The sequence below is a fragment of the Gymnoscopelus braueri genome (assembly GCF_963280865.1).
Source record: "Gymnoscopelus braueri genome assembly, chromosome: 5".
In the NCBI taxonomy this organism is placed as follows: Eukaryota; Metazoa; Chordata; class Actinopteri; order Myctophiformes; family Myctophidae; genus Gymnoscopelus; species Gymnoscopelus braueri.
In genome coordinates, this window is record NC_137606.1 from 57781501 (window position 1) to 57798731 (window position 17231).

Here is a 17231-nt window from a genome sequence, read left to right on the forward strand (position 1 = left end):
TCAATCTGAGCTGTTTTGGTGGATGTTTTGGTGGATCTCTCCTTTCTTTGTTGCCTCTTGGTTTCCGCGGCACAGTGGAGGTCCTTTTCCAGGTGTGCCGTGCCTTCATGGACCATCCTGCTCCACAAGTCTCTCTGGGGGACAGCCTCCTCCCAGTTGGTGAGGTTTAAGCGGCATTTCCTCAGGTGGGTTTTGATGTTGTCTTTATACCGCTTCTTCTGACCCCCTTGGGTACGTTGTCCTTCCTTCAGTTGTCCATACAACATTTGTTTCGGAAGGCGACTGTTTGGCATGCGTATGACATGGCGGGTCCATCGCAGCTGGTGCCGAATGATGGTTGTGGTGATGCTGAGGATGTTTATTCTGTAGCCAACGTGTGTTCCTGCCTTGGACAGTGAAAAAGTCGAATGGACCGTTTTGAGACTGTAAATAGGAGAACAACAGTGGAATTAGCAAAAACAGAGGGGAAAAGTAAATGTAATAGTTCGAATTAGGGAATGAATTAATTGTTTACCGTGTGTTTGGCGTGGTAAGTGTCTAGGCTAACTCTGCTAACCATACGCCTCCTGCAGCGACGCAGTACGCTAAAGTCAATACAGAGTGGACAAATGTGACGTTAGAAAAGTAAAGCTGAAATAGCACACGTTAATAATAACCTATGCACTTCTGTATAGCACAATTAAATGTTTCTTCTACAACTGTGAACCATTACAGGGAAAGGAATACAATCAAATAGAAAAAAAGAGGTCACATGGTAGCCACTATGCAGAGTATAATACAACATAACTTTTAATGAAGTTATGCTTTTCCATTGTATTGTTCCATTGAGTACTGTTATGAATGCTTATAACTGTAATATATATATATATATATATATATATATATATATATATATATATATATATATATATATATATATATATATATAGGCTCGACATAGCCAGGGCGCTTAGTGACACAATTGTTCACTCTGTGATAGAAGCGCCAAATTTTCCACAAAGTTTCTTCTGAACCTACTTTTTCACAAAAGCCTGTTAGCCACGCAAAAAAACCCAATATGGCTGCCATTTTCCAAAATGGCTGCTGGTGAAAGACATTTTATGTGGTTTTTGACCTGGATTGTGATTGGATAATCCAATTTATATTATGGCATCAGAATATAGTTTTGACTCCCCCCCACCCCCTCCCCCCATTAGCCATGCAAAAAAAAAACAATATGGCTGCCATTTTTCAAAATGGCTGCCAGCTAAAGAAATTGTATGTGTTTTTTTTACCTGGATTGAAATTATTTTGGCATCAGAATATAGTTTTGACTCCCCCCCGCCCCCTCCCCCCGTTAGCCGAGCAAAAAATATATATATGACTGCCATTTTCCAAAATGGCTGCCAGCGAAAGACATTTTATGTGGTTTTTGACCCGGATTATGATTGGATAATCCAAATGTTTTCTGAGGGTGTACTTGGAGTAAAGAGGTTGCGCAGAATGCGCACCACTGAACTAAGGGACTAACGGGACACAGGTGGAGAAATAAAACGAATCACAAGGTAACGAGACAAGACAGGAAACGTTACGACAAAATGAAACACAACAGTAAAGTAAAAACTAAGTAACCACATAAAACAGGACAAACTAACACATTACAAAACAGTACTGTACTGTTATTGTACAGCACTGTACTTTATTCTACTGTACTGTTCTGTTATTTTACAGCAGAGTACTGTACTCTACTGTACTGTATTGTTATTGAACAGCACTGTACTGTACTGTACTGCACTGCACTGTACTGTACTGTACTCTACTGTTATTGCACAGCACTGTACTGTACTGTACTGTACTGTACTGTACTGTACTGTACTGTACTGTACTGTACTGTACTGTACTGTATTGTTATTGAACAGCACTGTACTGTACTGTACTGTACACTGTTCACGATTTAGTGAGGAATCTAGGCCTGGAAAAATCCAGTACATCATTTTCTTTCACGCTTTCACTGGATGTGATGTCGTGTCAGCCTTTCGTGGGAAAAGGCAAAAAGACAGCATGGAAAACCCGGCAAGTGTGGCCTCATGTTGAGAGCTGGAGAGACATGGAGACTCCTTTTACTGAACAAACACTCTAATAGCAATGAGTAATATCAGAATATAGAGCTATTTAACACTGTTACTGAACAAACACTCTAATAGCAATGAGTACTATCAGAATATAGAGCTATTTAACACTGTTACTGAACAAACACTAATAGCAATGAGTACTATCAGAATATAGAGCTATTTAACACGTATTTTAACCAAAGTAAATCACTTACCTTACCTTTTAAAGCTATTGTGAAATCTTGTGTATTGTTGAGCTAACTTTATTTTTGTGTCTTTTTTCTCATTTATGTTCTTTGGTGTAGAGAAAGCATGGCAGTCATGTGGAAGAATATGATGCGCTGACATCATCCACAAGGAAACGGGTTGCTCAACCGTCCACCAGTTCCAGCTTAAAACAGACCACACTGGTCAATTCCAGATCCATGATGTCTCAAAGCTCAGTAGAAAAAGCCATTGTGAAGTTTGTTGTAGAAGGCCTACAGCCATTCTCTATCTTTGAAAAACCGTCCTTCAGACAGTTTGTCACCGATCTTCAGCCTAACTCAAAAATTATCTCAAGGCCCACCCTGCGTTTAAGAATTGACGATGCTGCCAAGAAAATGAAAAGGGTGCTCATTGAGGCCATGAAGGCTGTGGACTACGTTGCCACCACCACAGACTGCTGGTCAGCCAGAAGACAGAGCTTTATTGGTGTGACTGCCCACCGGGTTGACCCTGAAAGCCTAACTAGAATCTCAGCAGCCCTGGCCTGTAGACGACTGAGAGGTTCCCACACGTTTGATGTTTTGGCTAACGCACTCAACGACTCATCCATTCTGAGTATGGCATAAGGAACAAAATTGTGAGGACAACCACAGACAACGGTTCCAACTTCCTAAAGGCTTTCCGTGTTTACAGTGCTGACACTTACAACAACAACAATGAAGTCGCTGGTGAAGATGACGCAGAGTCCGGTGAGGAAGAAGAAGAAGAGGATGGGGAGGAAGAAGAAGTGAAGTTTGTCAAAGTGTCAGATATCCTAAATGAGAATGATGGCTTTGAATTTGAGCTCCCAAAGCGTCAATGCTGTGCTTGCCATCTCCTCAATTTAGTCTCTACTGTTGATGCTGACAAAGCATGTTCCGCAGATACATACAAAAGAGTGAATCGCTCAGCATTCGGCAAGTGTCATGGGCTGTGGAATAAGTGTGCGAGATCCGACAAAGCAGCTGAAGCTGTGGAAGATGCCTGCTCCATCCAGTTGTTACGCCCAAATGCCACCCGGTGGAATTCTCTGTTCATGGCTGTGGAGAGGCTGCTCAGGATCTTGAAGGAGAAGGGAGAGCCGGCCTTGAGAACTCTGTGTGCTGATCTAAAGGTTCCAATGTAGGTTTAACAACAGCACAATTGGCTCACCCAATTAAAAACCGGGAAAGCGTTTTGTCGTTTTAGCGTTGGCCATTCAAAAATAGCAGATCTACAAGCTTGCAGGGCATCACTGAATGCTGCGCTGCAAGCTTGTACATCTTGTACATCTGCTATTTTCAAAAATAGGAGATCTACAAGCTCACAGCGCATCACTTAGTGCTGCACTGCAAGCTTGTACATCTGCTATTTTTGAACATTTTTGAATAATTTTAACACAAATCTTCTCTTCTGGGGGTCCCTGGCAAAAAACATTTCCAGATAGGGGGGGTCTCAGGTCTTAAAGGGTTAAAACAAAGTTTTTGATGAATTTGATCAAATATTTATTTATACAGAATGGTAAAACAGTGTTATTTTTTGGTTGTTTTTCCACAGGTTCCGTCCAGTTGATATCACGTTCCTGTCAGAGTATGCCACCATCATGAGCCCAGTGGCCAAGGCCATCAACGTCTTGCAAGCAGAAACAAACGTGCAGCTGGGATGGCTGCTTCCGACGATTACGACGCTGACTTCCAAACTGGAGAAAGCCAAGTTGCCGCTGAAGCACTGCAGGCCGTTGGCTGAAGCTTTACTAGCTGGCCTAAAGCAGCTCTTTCAGGACATGTCTACAGATCCTGAACTGATTGCCGCTGCAATTCTCCTCCCTAAATGCAGAACTACATGGACAAAAGATGATGCTACAATCAGACTGGGTAAGAGCACATGGATATGATGCATTTTTACATGTATAGAGGAAATCTAGTTCAGTAAATGTACATGAAATTGTGATTTGTGCTCATGATATTTCAGCTGTACTAATGGTACTTTCACCTTCCCTGTATTTCAGGGATGGACTACATCAAGGAGCACCTGGAGGGTCCTTCGTTGTCAGGAGATGTCACCGGATCCAGTTCATCTGATGACGGAGACTTCTTCTCTGCCCTTCAGAGTTCTCGTGGAGACCAAGGCGGCACCAAGCAACTGGACGGATACCTGGCCCTTTCAGCAGATCAGATGGCTGTACTGAAGGGGTTCCCTGCTGTCTGCAAGTTGTCTGTTAAGCTCAACACACCTCTGCCTGCCTCTGCAGCCTGTGAACGACTGTTCAGCACCGCTGGACTTGTCTTCAGCCCACGAAGAGCACGGCTGGATTCTCACAATTTTGAGAATCAACTGCTCTTGAGACTAAACCGCAACTTTGTGAACTCTAAAGCATTAATAACATTTTGATAGAGGTTTATTGTGTAGTTAACTATCACTGATACAACAAGATTGACAGTGGGAGGGCGATATTTGTCACTGCATACTACAGGCTTGGGCACCACCTGTCAGCGGGGCTCCTCTGGCAGGTGAACCAGTAAGGCTCAACAGCAGTGACAAGGGAGGAATTAAAAGGGCTCAAAAATAATAATTGCAACATAATCACCATTATTTGGAGTTGCATCATGGCTAGCTAACTAACCCAAACCTCTATCATTCTCCTCTTGCTCCCTCCCTCTTTCTACGTAGAGACAGACAAACATCTCCTCTTATTCCCTCTACCTAGACAGACAGACAGACATCCCCTCTCTCCCTAGACAGACAGACATCTCTCACTCACACTCACACTTGACAAAACATTTTAAACCTGGGATGACAAGGTTCAACTAGCATTGGGGAACTGGGTGCCCCAGTGCTGGTTGAACCTCGGCATCTCAGGTTCAAAATGTTTAGTTTTTCTTCATGTGGGATTATATACAGCAGTGGTTCTTAAAGTAGTGTCCGGGGAGTCGGGGACCCCCAGGGGTCATTGAAAGTGTTCCAGTAAAATGTTATAATCACAATGACTTAAACATGTGTGTCTCAGAAACTGGGATGCAGAGGTTCAAATAGCACTGAGGAACTCGGTGCCCCAGTGCTGGTTGAACCTCGGCATAGCCAATTTTGCAACGCGACATGGAGGTCCTGTATTTGTACGTCAATATGTCTTGACTGTGCTTGGGCTTATGTAGAAGGAAAAAAATGGAATCAGAAAAGGAGTAAGAAGTAAAAAACGTATAAACTCCCATTCTCTTATACCTTTGAGTTAAATAATTACTTACTCGCTGAATTCTGTGCCTAACATTATACTACTTATAAAAAAATATATATACTCATCAATGATATATCAAAATATATATCCTATATAAATATATATATAATTATATACACATATATATCCATATCATAAATACAAAATACAAAATACTACAATACTAGAATGCACAACCTTGTCCAGTCTTTGCAATTGTATAGGTATCATTACATTTTATAACTTGATATTTGGGGCAGGCATTTTCATACTGTACTGTTTGTTCAAATGACTTCAATTCATTGGGGTGAGGGCCACACGCAGACAGTAGTTTAATTCCATCACTGAAATGTATTGCTTCAAGTCTGTCCACAATGACATCGGCAGTGAGTGAGTGACATCAACGGTCAAACACAGAATTGAATGTATTTATAGCATGAACATGTGAGGCTACCTGATACAGAACATTGTTTGGCTAGAGAGGTGTGCTTAAATAGCTAGTGGATAGTGCGTAGTTACCATTTTTTCACAACTATAATAAAACCATAAAATGTATCTGTGTATGTTCAAAACAGGCCATTTCCACCATTTCTGAAGTGTAACTATCAAACTCACAATGATCGCAATGCGACACATTGTGATCTTCTAGAACAGCTATTTTCACTTCTTTTGCTTGACTGTCGACCAAGTAGGCCATTCATTTACCCCAAAAAAAGGGAAATATGGAGATGCAAGGTTTCTTACCGACATAAATGTGAGTAAAACATCCCCCCCACAAACATTCCCACTGCAATTTTCAAATGTTACTTTACATTCCTTTAAAAGTTCAAATCAGTACAATAAGTCTAGCAGTTATGATAACCCTATGCACACCATAGGCAGCACCTAAAAACAATAAAGGAACCTTTAACACATGCCATTCAGCCAGACAAACATACACAGAAATTATGCCGTAAACAAGCAAACCTAAGAGAGAGAGACACACACGGGAGCTCATTTCCTACACAAGGAAAAGAGTAGCTGCAACAGTACTACATTCTGCTGTAAACAAGCAAACCTCAGAGAAAGACACACACGGGAGCTCATTCAAATACAAATAAATAGTGCAAATATATATAAGTATGTTTTTCTTTTCCCAAGCCATCACATACAGACACGTTTTTTTTTCTCAGTGCAAAATTCAACTGAAATAGTGCAAATAAAACAAATATGAAATAAAAGAGGACATGCTTTGCAGGCCACACTTTGTGTTCGTCCTTTGGTGGCTTTCAAGCTGCTGTCTTTCACATCTGAAATCTGCACAGGCAGATGCTCATAGGACTTTTAGCTGGGACGTCCCGACACGTCCACCCCGATACGGGATACCTTTGGTGCATTTTTCGGGAGGGCATTCTCTCTGGCTTTAGGACACCCCTTTCTGCCATCTCTGTAAGTTCCACAGGCACCATACTTCTTCTCAAATAAGTCTCTCAACAGTGCGGGGCTTGTGTAGAAGTTGTCCATGTAGATATGGTACCCTGCACTCTGGGACACAGTGCAATTGACCCCGAGAACAGACTAAATCTTATCCTCAATCATTTGTTTTGAAGGTAGGTTTGAAGTATAACTATATATAATATAACTATATAAAATACAAAGAAATAGTGCAAATATGTATAAATATATACTGTTTTTTGTTGTTGTTTTTTTGTTGTTTCATCTTTTTGCTTTCTTTTTTCTTTTTTACCTGTGCAATTGAAGAAGAGAAGGGCCGAAGTGGAGAAGGGTTCCATGTGAACAGCAGTTGAACAGTCAGTCGGTCCTAAGGGATAGGCGAACGCCGTTCGGAAGGGTTGGGGCGATGGTCTCCGTCGCCCCCGGCCGATCGAAAGGGAGTCGGGTTCAGATCCCCGAACCTGGAAGGCGGAGACAGGACGAAGACGACGACGATCAGATGGCAGATCCGTCGTTTGCCTGGGAGAGTGAGGAAGATTCTCCACTGCCTTCATCTTCAGAAGATGAAGATGAGTCTGAGAGACAGAGCACAGCAGACGTCTGCCAGCGAACAGAGAAACGAGAGATCAAACCAGAGGATGTCAAACCAGAGGATTCAGAGCCTGAGATTGATGTTGTTGCACGGGGGAGCACCAGAAGCACAGGAAGTGTCCGGCAACCAGCGACGCGGCGTCCAGAGCCTGAGAGTGATGGTGACACAGAAACGGGTGCAACGCCCTGTAAAATGCGCCGTGGGAGCGCGCGCGCGCAAAAAAAAAAAGGGTGATGTGATGATGAAGTTTTATTACCCGTGGAACTCTGTAAAGCAGTTTCTGCCAGGGATGATGCAAAGGGGAGTTTGACAGGACCTACACATCCATGGTGTGTCGGAGGGCCTCGGCTTCTTGTCAGTCGGCTGTATTGTCTTTTCCTGCACTTTTCTCTTCCACTCTGCATTTATCCTGTCCTTGCACTGAACACATTTCTTACGCCCTTTGGTGGCTTTCTTGCTGATGTCTTCCACTTCAGAAATGAGAACAGGCAGATGGTCATAGGACCTCTTGCTGGGAAGTCCTGACACGTCCGTCCCACACAGATCCGACACGATGTGTACCATGAAGTCTTTGTGTGCCAGGGGCGGAATGGGGTGCTCTTTGGCCAGCTCTTTATGGAGGATGAAGGCGTTGGTCGTCGCTATGTCCACGAAGTGGAGGAACAGTGTCCGATACCATCGAGCAACTTTACGATGGGTGGAGTAGTACTGTATTAGCTGATCTGCTAAGTCTACTCCACCCATGTGCTTGTTGTATGCCTTGATGGGAGCGGGGCAAGGGACGTTGTGCGTTGCCCACTGTCCTCCGGCCTTTGTTTTCCTCTTCACCACACCGTCATATGAAGCCGAGTGAATGGTGGAGCACATACGGACCTCGCGCTTGTCCATCCACTTAACGAAGACCAGGGGCTTTTCACGGATCCAACGAATGGTCCCCTGTGGTGCCTTTTTCGGGAGGGCATTCGGTCTTCCTTTAGGACACCCCTGTCTGTTATCTCGGTATGTTCCACAAGCTCCATACTTCTTCTCAAAAAGGTCTTTCAAAAGTGTGGGGCTTGTGTAAAAATTGTCCATATAAATATGGTGTCCTGTCCCCAGTTTAGCTGGCCCCATCAGGTTCATCACCGCATCATAGGACAGTCCCTTCTCGGAGGGAGTCAGAACCTTCCCGGTGTACTACAAAGTGTAGCCAGTCTTCGCTTCGGCCAACACAAATAGCTTCATGCCCCATTTGTTCGGCTTGTCCTTCATATACTGGGTCATGCCGGTTCTTGCCTTGGTTGGCACCATGCTCTCATCGATCGACAGCTCCTTGTCTGGCCCATAAGAAGCCCGGCAGGCAATGAGGATTTCATCCAGAAGAGGCTTCACTCTGAAGAGCTTGTCAAACTCAGGTGTTCCCTTCTTCTGGTCATTCACTACATCCTCCTCGGGATCACTCATGTGAATGTTCCACATGATGACCTGGAATCTGTCTCTGGCCATGATCTGACCTGGGTATGGCAGAGAGCAGATGTGCTTCTTCTTCCAGTAGTCCTGGACACTGGGAAGCTCCACAAAGGCCATGTAGATGAGGAGACCGATGAACTGCTTCAGTTCATCAACACCAACATCTCTCCACTTGTACTTTTTTCCTTTAGCCAGGTTTCTGGCAGCACACTTGTTGGTGTTTTTGCACAAGGTGCGCAGTGAACTCTCACTAAAGAAAAGAAGAAAAAGCTCTCCAGCAGTGTATTTGATGGTGCAGTCCATTTGTGGTCCGAGATCCTGGCTAGGCTTGAACCTGTACACTGTCTCTGGGCCATCATCATGCACTTCATCAGAAAACCAGGGAGGCTCAGACTCAGTCAGCTCCATCCTGCAGCCCTGAGCTCTTAGACCTAGATTCACACAGATAATCACACCGATCAGTATGTAAATTCATGCGATTAGCTCCACGCATGACATGCATAGCTAAAAACAGTTGAATCAAAATTGCAATAAATATACTGACCCTGTTTGAGTGCGACGCCTTTTCTTGGGCCTTCCACTACATGCACCTGTTTCACCATCACTGCAAAAATGTAAAAACAAAAACGTTTACAAAATTTTCCCAGGGGGCCCGGAACCAAGTCCGCGCTGAATCCCCCCCTCTGTCCCCCCCCGCACGCAAAAGAAAACAGTCAGAACAAAGTTTTAGCATTCATGGCAAACGCACGTACACACACACACACACACACACACACACACACACACACACACACACACACACAATAACAAAGTTCTAGTATTCTAGTCATGGTGAGTTTAGACTCACTGCATAAAAACATGTAAAACCAACTGTTACACGACAAAAACTACTACTAATGATAACACATGGATGCGTGTGTGCGCACACACGCACGCAAATGAAAGCACCGTCAGAAAAAAGTTTTAGTATTCATGGCAAACATAAGTTTAGACTCGCCTCTCCCAGAGGAACGATGGGTCAATCTCCTCGTCATCAGAGTCATCGGAGTCGTACAGCTCGATGGAGAGATTTCCAGAGAGGATCTGGCCTACCTCCACCGAGCTGAAGACTTGTCTCCTCCTTGCTTGAATGAACGAATGAACGTTTGTTCGCCTTTCCATGACAAAAACAAAGAAACAAAACACGACAAAACTAACAATCTAACTCTCTTTCTCTCTCTCTCTCCCCTCCTCCCCCCCTCTCTCTCTCTCTCTCTCTCTCTCTCTCTCTCTCTCTCTCTCTCTCTCTCTCTCTCTATCAATCAATATAAATCTCTCAATATCTATCTAATCTACACTTGGCTTGACTTGGTTCCACTTGGTTCGAGCACAATGTGTGGAGTGGATGTTGTTGGCTTGGCGCGTATTGTGTTTCCAAGCGCGCACACCCCCTTCAACAAACTGTAGAATTCAAAGTACAGATTCGAAAGTAGGTAATATGACAAAAAATCCCAAAGATATCCCAATAAATGCAATGTTTCATCCCTTGCGTAACTACTCCATTTGGCACTACTTTGCGCATGACGCACGCGTAATTCGCGTACATTTATATATTTATATTTATATAAAACGAATCTGCTGTTTTGAATTCGAATGGACAGACAAACGATTTCCACATGTCAAGGTAGAAAGTCCCAAGGACAGGCCATCTATGTCATGACGTTACGTGTCCAGGAAGCGTCCAGGAACGTCAGTACATTCCACTAGCCTATACCTGCTAGCTAACTGGCTCTGGGACAGAACCTTGATGTAAAAACCGTGTTTGTAACCAACGCTAAACATAGCGTGGCTACAGGAACAGTAATACGACGAAAAACACCAACAAATTATATAAAACATTAAAAACGCACTTTACGCACGTGTAGATATTTACATCAACTTACTATGGTTTTATATCTGTGAAAAAGTGGTCTATTATCTTAAAATCAACGTTGGATGTGATCACCCAAATCTCCTTAACAAAATAGAAAACCGGCAGGTGACATCATTATTATTTTAAACACAAAAAAAAAAGAGGTTAAATAAACGTGTGGGGTTCTGGCCTTCACTATTATACTTTTTCATGGCCTAGCCAGCCATCTAGAAATACAAAACACAAACCTGAGAACTTCGTTCAGTGCCAAACTAATGTTATGTTTACGTGACTTTTTTATATGTTAACCAGACAAATTAAAACAGTTGCAACAAAAGTAGCAAAACAAACTAAAGTAATTGTGACTGGGTACAATGGTTTATGCCGCAAGTGAGCATTTTCCATTTTCCTACTAACAATAACACATATGTGCGTGCGTGTGTGCGCACACACGCACGCAAAAGAAAACAGTCAGAACAAAGTTTTAGCATTCATGGCAAACGCACGTACACACACACACACACACACACACACACACACACACACACACACACACACACACACACACAATAACAAAGTTCTAGTATTCTAGTCATGGTGAGTTTAGACTCACTGCATAAAAACATGTAAAACCAACTGTTACACGACAAAAACTACTACTAATGATAACACATGGATGCGTGTGTGCGCACACACGCACGCAAATGAAAGCACCGTCAGAAAAAAGTTTTAGTATTCATGGCAAACATAAGTTTAGACTCGCCTCTCCCAGAGGAACGATGGGTCAATCTCCTCGTCATCAGAGTCATCGGAGTCGTACAGCTCGATGGAGAGATTTCCAGAGAGGATCTGGCCTACCTCCACCGAGCTGAAGACTTGTCTCCTCCTTGCTTGAATGAACGAATGAACGTTTGTTCGCCTTTCCATGACAAAAACAAAGAAACAAAACACGACAAAACTAACAATCTAACTCTCTTTCTCTCTCTCTCTCCCCTCCTCCCCCCCTCTCTCTCTCTCTCTCTCTCTCTCTCTCTCTCTATCAATCAATATAAATCTCTCAATATCTATCTAATCTACACTTGGCTTGACTTGGTTCCACTTGGTTCGAGCACAATGTGTGGAGTGGATGTTGTTGGCTTGGCGCGTATTGTGTTTCCAAGCGCGCACACCCCCTTCAACAAACTGTAGAATTCAAAGTACAGATTCGAAAGTAGGTAATATGACAAAAAATCCCAAAGATATCCCAATAAATGCAATGTTTCATCCCTTGCGTAACTACTCCATTTGGCACTACTTTGCGCATGACGCACGCGTAATTCGCGTACATTTATATATTTATATTTATATAAAACGAATCTGCTGTTTTGAATTCGAATGGACAGACAAACGATTTCCACATGTCAAGGTAGAAAGTCCCAAGGACAGGCCATCTATGTCATGACGTTACGTGTCCAGGAAGCGTCCAGGAACGTCAGTACATTCCACTAGCCTATACCTGCTAGCTAACTGGCTCTGGGACAGAACCTTGATGTAAAAACCGTGTTTGTAACCAACGCTAAACATAGCGTGGCTACAGGAACAGTAATACGACGAAAAACACCAACAAATTATATAAAACATTAAAAACGCACTTTACGCACGTGTAGATATTTACATCAACTTACTATGGTTTTATATCTGTGAAAAAGTGGTCTATTATCTTAAAATCAACGTTGGATGTGATCACCCAAATCTCCTTAACAAAATAGAAAACCGGCAGGTGACATCATTATTATTTTAAACACAAAAAAAAAAGAGGTTAAATAAACGTGTGGGGTTCTGGCCTTCACTATTATACTTTTTCATGGCCTAGCCAGCCATCTAGAAATACAAAACACAAACCTGAGAACTTCGTTCAGTGCCAAACTAATGTTATGTTTACGTGACTTTTTTATATGTTAACCAGACAAATTAAAACAGTTGCAACAAAAGTAGCAAAACAAACTAAAGTAATTGTGACTGGGTACAATGGTTTATGCCGCAAGTGAGCATTTTCCATTTTCCATTTTACATATTATTAAAGTAGAGAATATAAGCTTTCATATGATGTATCATTCATTGAAATTGGACAATATTTAAAGAAGATGTGGCCATTTGAATCTTGTTGAACCTTAAACCCCAAAGCAGAGAAATTGCCCTTCAAAGATCCTAGAGATTTTAACACCTCAGTGGCCCAGAAATGGGTGTGACAATGGGAGGGACAATAGGTACTCAACCCCACCCCTAACCACTCCCCTACATGAGTGACAGTAGGTTAGCTGTCAACACTATAAACACACTTGACAAGACAGACCTGCTTTTAAATTTCTAAATGTACAGTGAAACAGTACATTATGTGGCAGCTGGACATAAACCAGGACAAAATTCCCAAAGGGAAGAATAAAGTCACCTAGAACTCTGACATTTTTAAGCCTGTAGATCATCTGAAAAAAAATCATAAGAATAAAAAAGAGAGGAGAATTGAACTAGTTTGTTTATTTTCACATACTTGATAACATCCTCATTTGCCATGTTGGCCAAATCAAAGAAAACTGTATTTCAAAAATAAATGTCATCATGCTAAAATTTCTGTAATAAAGTATGAAAACATATGGTCATAGGCCTATACAATATTGCACTTTCCATGGGACTAAGGATAATAAAGGATTATATTAATTTTCAAATAGCCAATGTAAGTAAATGTATTGATAAAATCCAGTGCTGGTGTTGTTCTGTGAGAGAAACAAGCTACGAGGTCTATGAAAACAAGCCAACATGGTGTTTGCACTCTGTTCATTTACAGCCTGTACATCTACATAAACGTTCAGATTTCAAATATAAAGTGCTTACCCCATGGCCACAGATGTTACAATTCACTTCGGGTGGGTAATCTGGGTATTAGTACCCGTATCTTCAGCATTGTTCAATAAAAAGCATTTTAATCCGATCAGCGGACATTTTCTCATAGAGTGATTATTTATCAGGGTGCAATACACCTCCCAACCGATGCGGTCGCGTAGTTGAAAGCAAATGGATAAAGTGGCCACCGATCGGATTAAAATGCTTTTTATTGAACAATACAGAAGATACGTGTACTTAAGCGGGCCCGTACATAATTGTAACATCCGTGGCCATGGGTTAAGCACTTTATATTTGAAATCTGAACGTTTGTGTAGATGTACGGGCTGTAAATGAAGAAAGTCCAAACACCAGGTTACAGTTTAGGCAAGACACTCGCCACAACGAGCTAACGCGGCTATGCTATCTAGCCTAGCTACACGTTGTGGAATACAGTGGAATACTTCCATTCAAACGAACGTCGAGCGGCCTGTTTAGCTGAAAGGTTGGTATAGCTCAAAATGGGGGGGGGGGGTCATCAAACACACGGAGGAAAATGAATGAATAGTCCTAGCAGATCAGAGCAACTTTCGCTCTGCGCCGAAAGTTAAACAACAACGCTTCAGACAGAGACCAGTGTTGCCAGATTGTATGAGAGAAATAAGCAACCAGGTCTAGGAAAAAAAGCCCCAAATAAAGCGACTATGGGCCACATGAGCATTTTAACCCTACTGTATGCATCAGCTATTTGAAACTAGCAGATCTACAAGCTCACAACGCGTCGCATCGCGAGCGACGCACTGTGAGCTTATAGATCTGCTATTTTCAAATAAAATCTTGGGGGCTAACTTATAATAACAATACTTGGCAACACCGGCTCTTGCGGTGCTCAGACCATAGGCTCAGTGAAACCGGAGTACAATGCCTAGCTAGCGACCAATCGAAACTCTATGCAAATCTCGGCCAAGTGTCTCTCCACCCCCCCCGCAGTAACACAAGAGACTCGCTCAAAAGCAGCATAGTAGAGCCTACTTTGCCCTACAAATGTAACCATTTAATGATTCTCCCACGACTATATTTTGCAATAGAAACCTTCTTTAACATTCGAACTGTGTTAATATGAAAAAAAACGAAAAACACAAAAAAAAAAAACAAGCTAAATTCACATTTTTACTCTGTTTCCACAAAAGCGACTTGGGGAAGGTCTCATTGTATTCAGTCACAATTTAGTGCTTACATTTAGGTTGTATGACCTTGAAAAAGAGGCAGTTGATGGCAATTATTTACACATGGCTAAATTCTTGGCCTAGATGAAAAGCCTCTGTTAGAACAGTTTTGAATTGATCATAGGTGCTCATGTGTCTTACCAACACATTCTCAGGGAACTTAATGGTGTTGGCACATGCAGACACAACAGGATAACAGACACCGTTCATATTCATGGTCATGACATCAAACAAGTCACCTCCTATAAATATCTAGGAGTACAGATTGATTGTGAAATGAGCTGGCACACTCATGTGACAAGTGTGTGTGCCTTCATTTTCTCCGTAGGCTTAGACTCTTTGGTGTATGTAGAAACATAATGCTGATCTTTTATAGAGCTAGTATAGAGTCTGTTGTCAGATATGGTATCACCAGTTGGTTCGGAAACCTGACGGTAAAGTATAAATCTGAGATCCTTAGATTAGTCAAAATGGCAGGGAAGATTATGGGTATGTCCACACCCCCCATCACCCCCCATTACCCCCCAGGTCATTTTAGAGCAGTCCACCATGGGGCTGGCTAAGAAGATTGTGTCTGACTCCTCTCATGTCCTACACACTGAGTATAGGTTACTGCCGTCAGGTAGGAGGTACGGGACCCATGCGTTCAACTACAATAGGTACAAGTACTCCTTTGTCCCTCTGTCAATTACACTCCTCAATGATGTCCTTGCGGTGGGCAGACGGCGGGGCAGAAGGTTTTGAGGTGTGCTAAGGTGTTGGTCTTATTGCACTATATACTGAATGAGGTGGCTATTATTATTATTATTTATTATTATTATGGAGGGTGATGACTAGGAAAAACGGACTGTACATGTCACTGTGTTGTTTATGTTTTTGTTTTGTCTTTGTCCTGTACTGTACTGTATGGTATTGTGTATGCTGCTGGTCTGTGTGTCCAAGACAAATTTCTCCCACGGGAGACAAAATAAAGTAACCTTGAACCTTGACCTTGGCCTGTGATCCACTGCAGAAGCCTTGCAGGTGTGATGGGAGTGGGACTTGGGCCATCCGTGTCATCTACATCATGCCCCTGATCTTCAGCTGTGAAGCAAATAGATTTAAGTGTTATGTGACGGTTTAAATGTCCTGTTACTTTACGGCTTACTACCATTTCAGTGAATTACACAAGGGTAATCTCAGACACAAAATGACAGCTGCCTGACTGGGTTAAGATTTTAAAATGGAACGTACCCTGGCAAATAATTCATCAAAACATTTTAGGGAGCATAAAACTTACCTGCAACTACAGGTGGCACCTGGGTATCTTTTTAAGACTACAAGCAGTCAAACTGCAGTTTGACAACAGAATATAGGATTTGCTGGGAATCAGAAATGATATACCTTCATAAAGGAAGTCCTGAATGAAGTCCATCATCTTCATCTCAACCTGATGCCTGTTAGTCCCCAAGTCACTCAGTTCAGGACGAATGGATGCCACGACAAACTCTGCATTGACCTATGACGAGAAAGTTATAATGTAAATGATATTAATCACCATGGGCACCTGAGGTAGGAAGCTCAACTAAAATCTTCATGACTGCAACCCACATACTGAACTGTCCATCCCACAAATGCATATTCTTTACAAATGGGCACCATTTAAAAAAGGGAAATAAAACAGGCTTTTCAACGGTAGGCCTATAAACGTTATTGCCAGATAGCATTATTACAACAGATAAACAATCTACCGAACACATTTCAAAACTTTTTGCGATACGTTAATATGGTCACTTGTTTTTGCTTACTTTTACATCTTCCCCAGGAACAAACAGGGGCTGGCAGATATCTGGATACTTCCTGATTAATGACAGAAGGTCATACAGCTTCAGGCCTTCCGTTAGCTGTTCCAACATAGGCTGCAACCTCAGCATTGCATGGAGTATGATGACACTGCAAAAGTAGAAGCATTAGCTACAAAACCACACTCTAGTTAGTATATCTTCTTATACAAACAGAAACACACATACCGAACAATGGACTCCTTCTTTTCAAATGAGACATTTCCAGTATATCCGTGATCGTAGATGTCGTCAGATAGGTCTTGAATTGATTGCTCTGTCGATGACTCTACCTGAAAATGTAAATTAAATTGGTCAATTAACGCCCGCAACTGTACATCTGCCACTGCGCTACTGTTGAGCTCCATTGTGTTTATCTGCCCACTGCAGAGGTAGCTGTAAGTCCATGGGCTGAAGAAGGCAGGGGATGGGCCACC

At 42.4% G+C, this 17231-nt stretch overlaps 1 protein-coding gene across 1 annotated transcript; it reads right to left on the reverse strand.

Annotated features, from left to right (window-relative positions):
- Positions 1-9988: 9988 nt before the first annotated feature.
- LOC308086017 (uncharacterized protein) lies at positions 9989-17084 on the reverse strand (the record flags this gene model as incomplete). Its single annotated transcript, XM_080429334.1, has 6 exons — positions 16984-17084; positions 16762-16906; positions 16358-16472; positions 15952-16057; positions 11656-11811; positions 9989-10154 (listed from the first exon to the last, which is right to left on the reverse strand). The coding sequence occupies exons 2-6, from the start codon at positions 16885-16887 to the stop codon at positions 9989-9991; spliced, it is 669 nt and encodes a 222-aa protein (XP_080285460.1). The 5' UTR covers positions 16888-16906; positions 16984-17084.
- Positions 17085-17231: the final 147 nt, after the last annotated feature.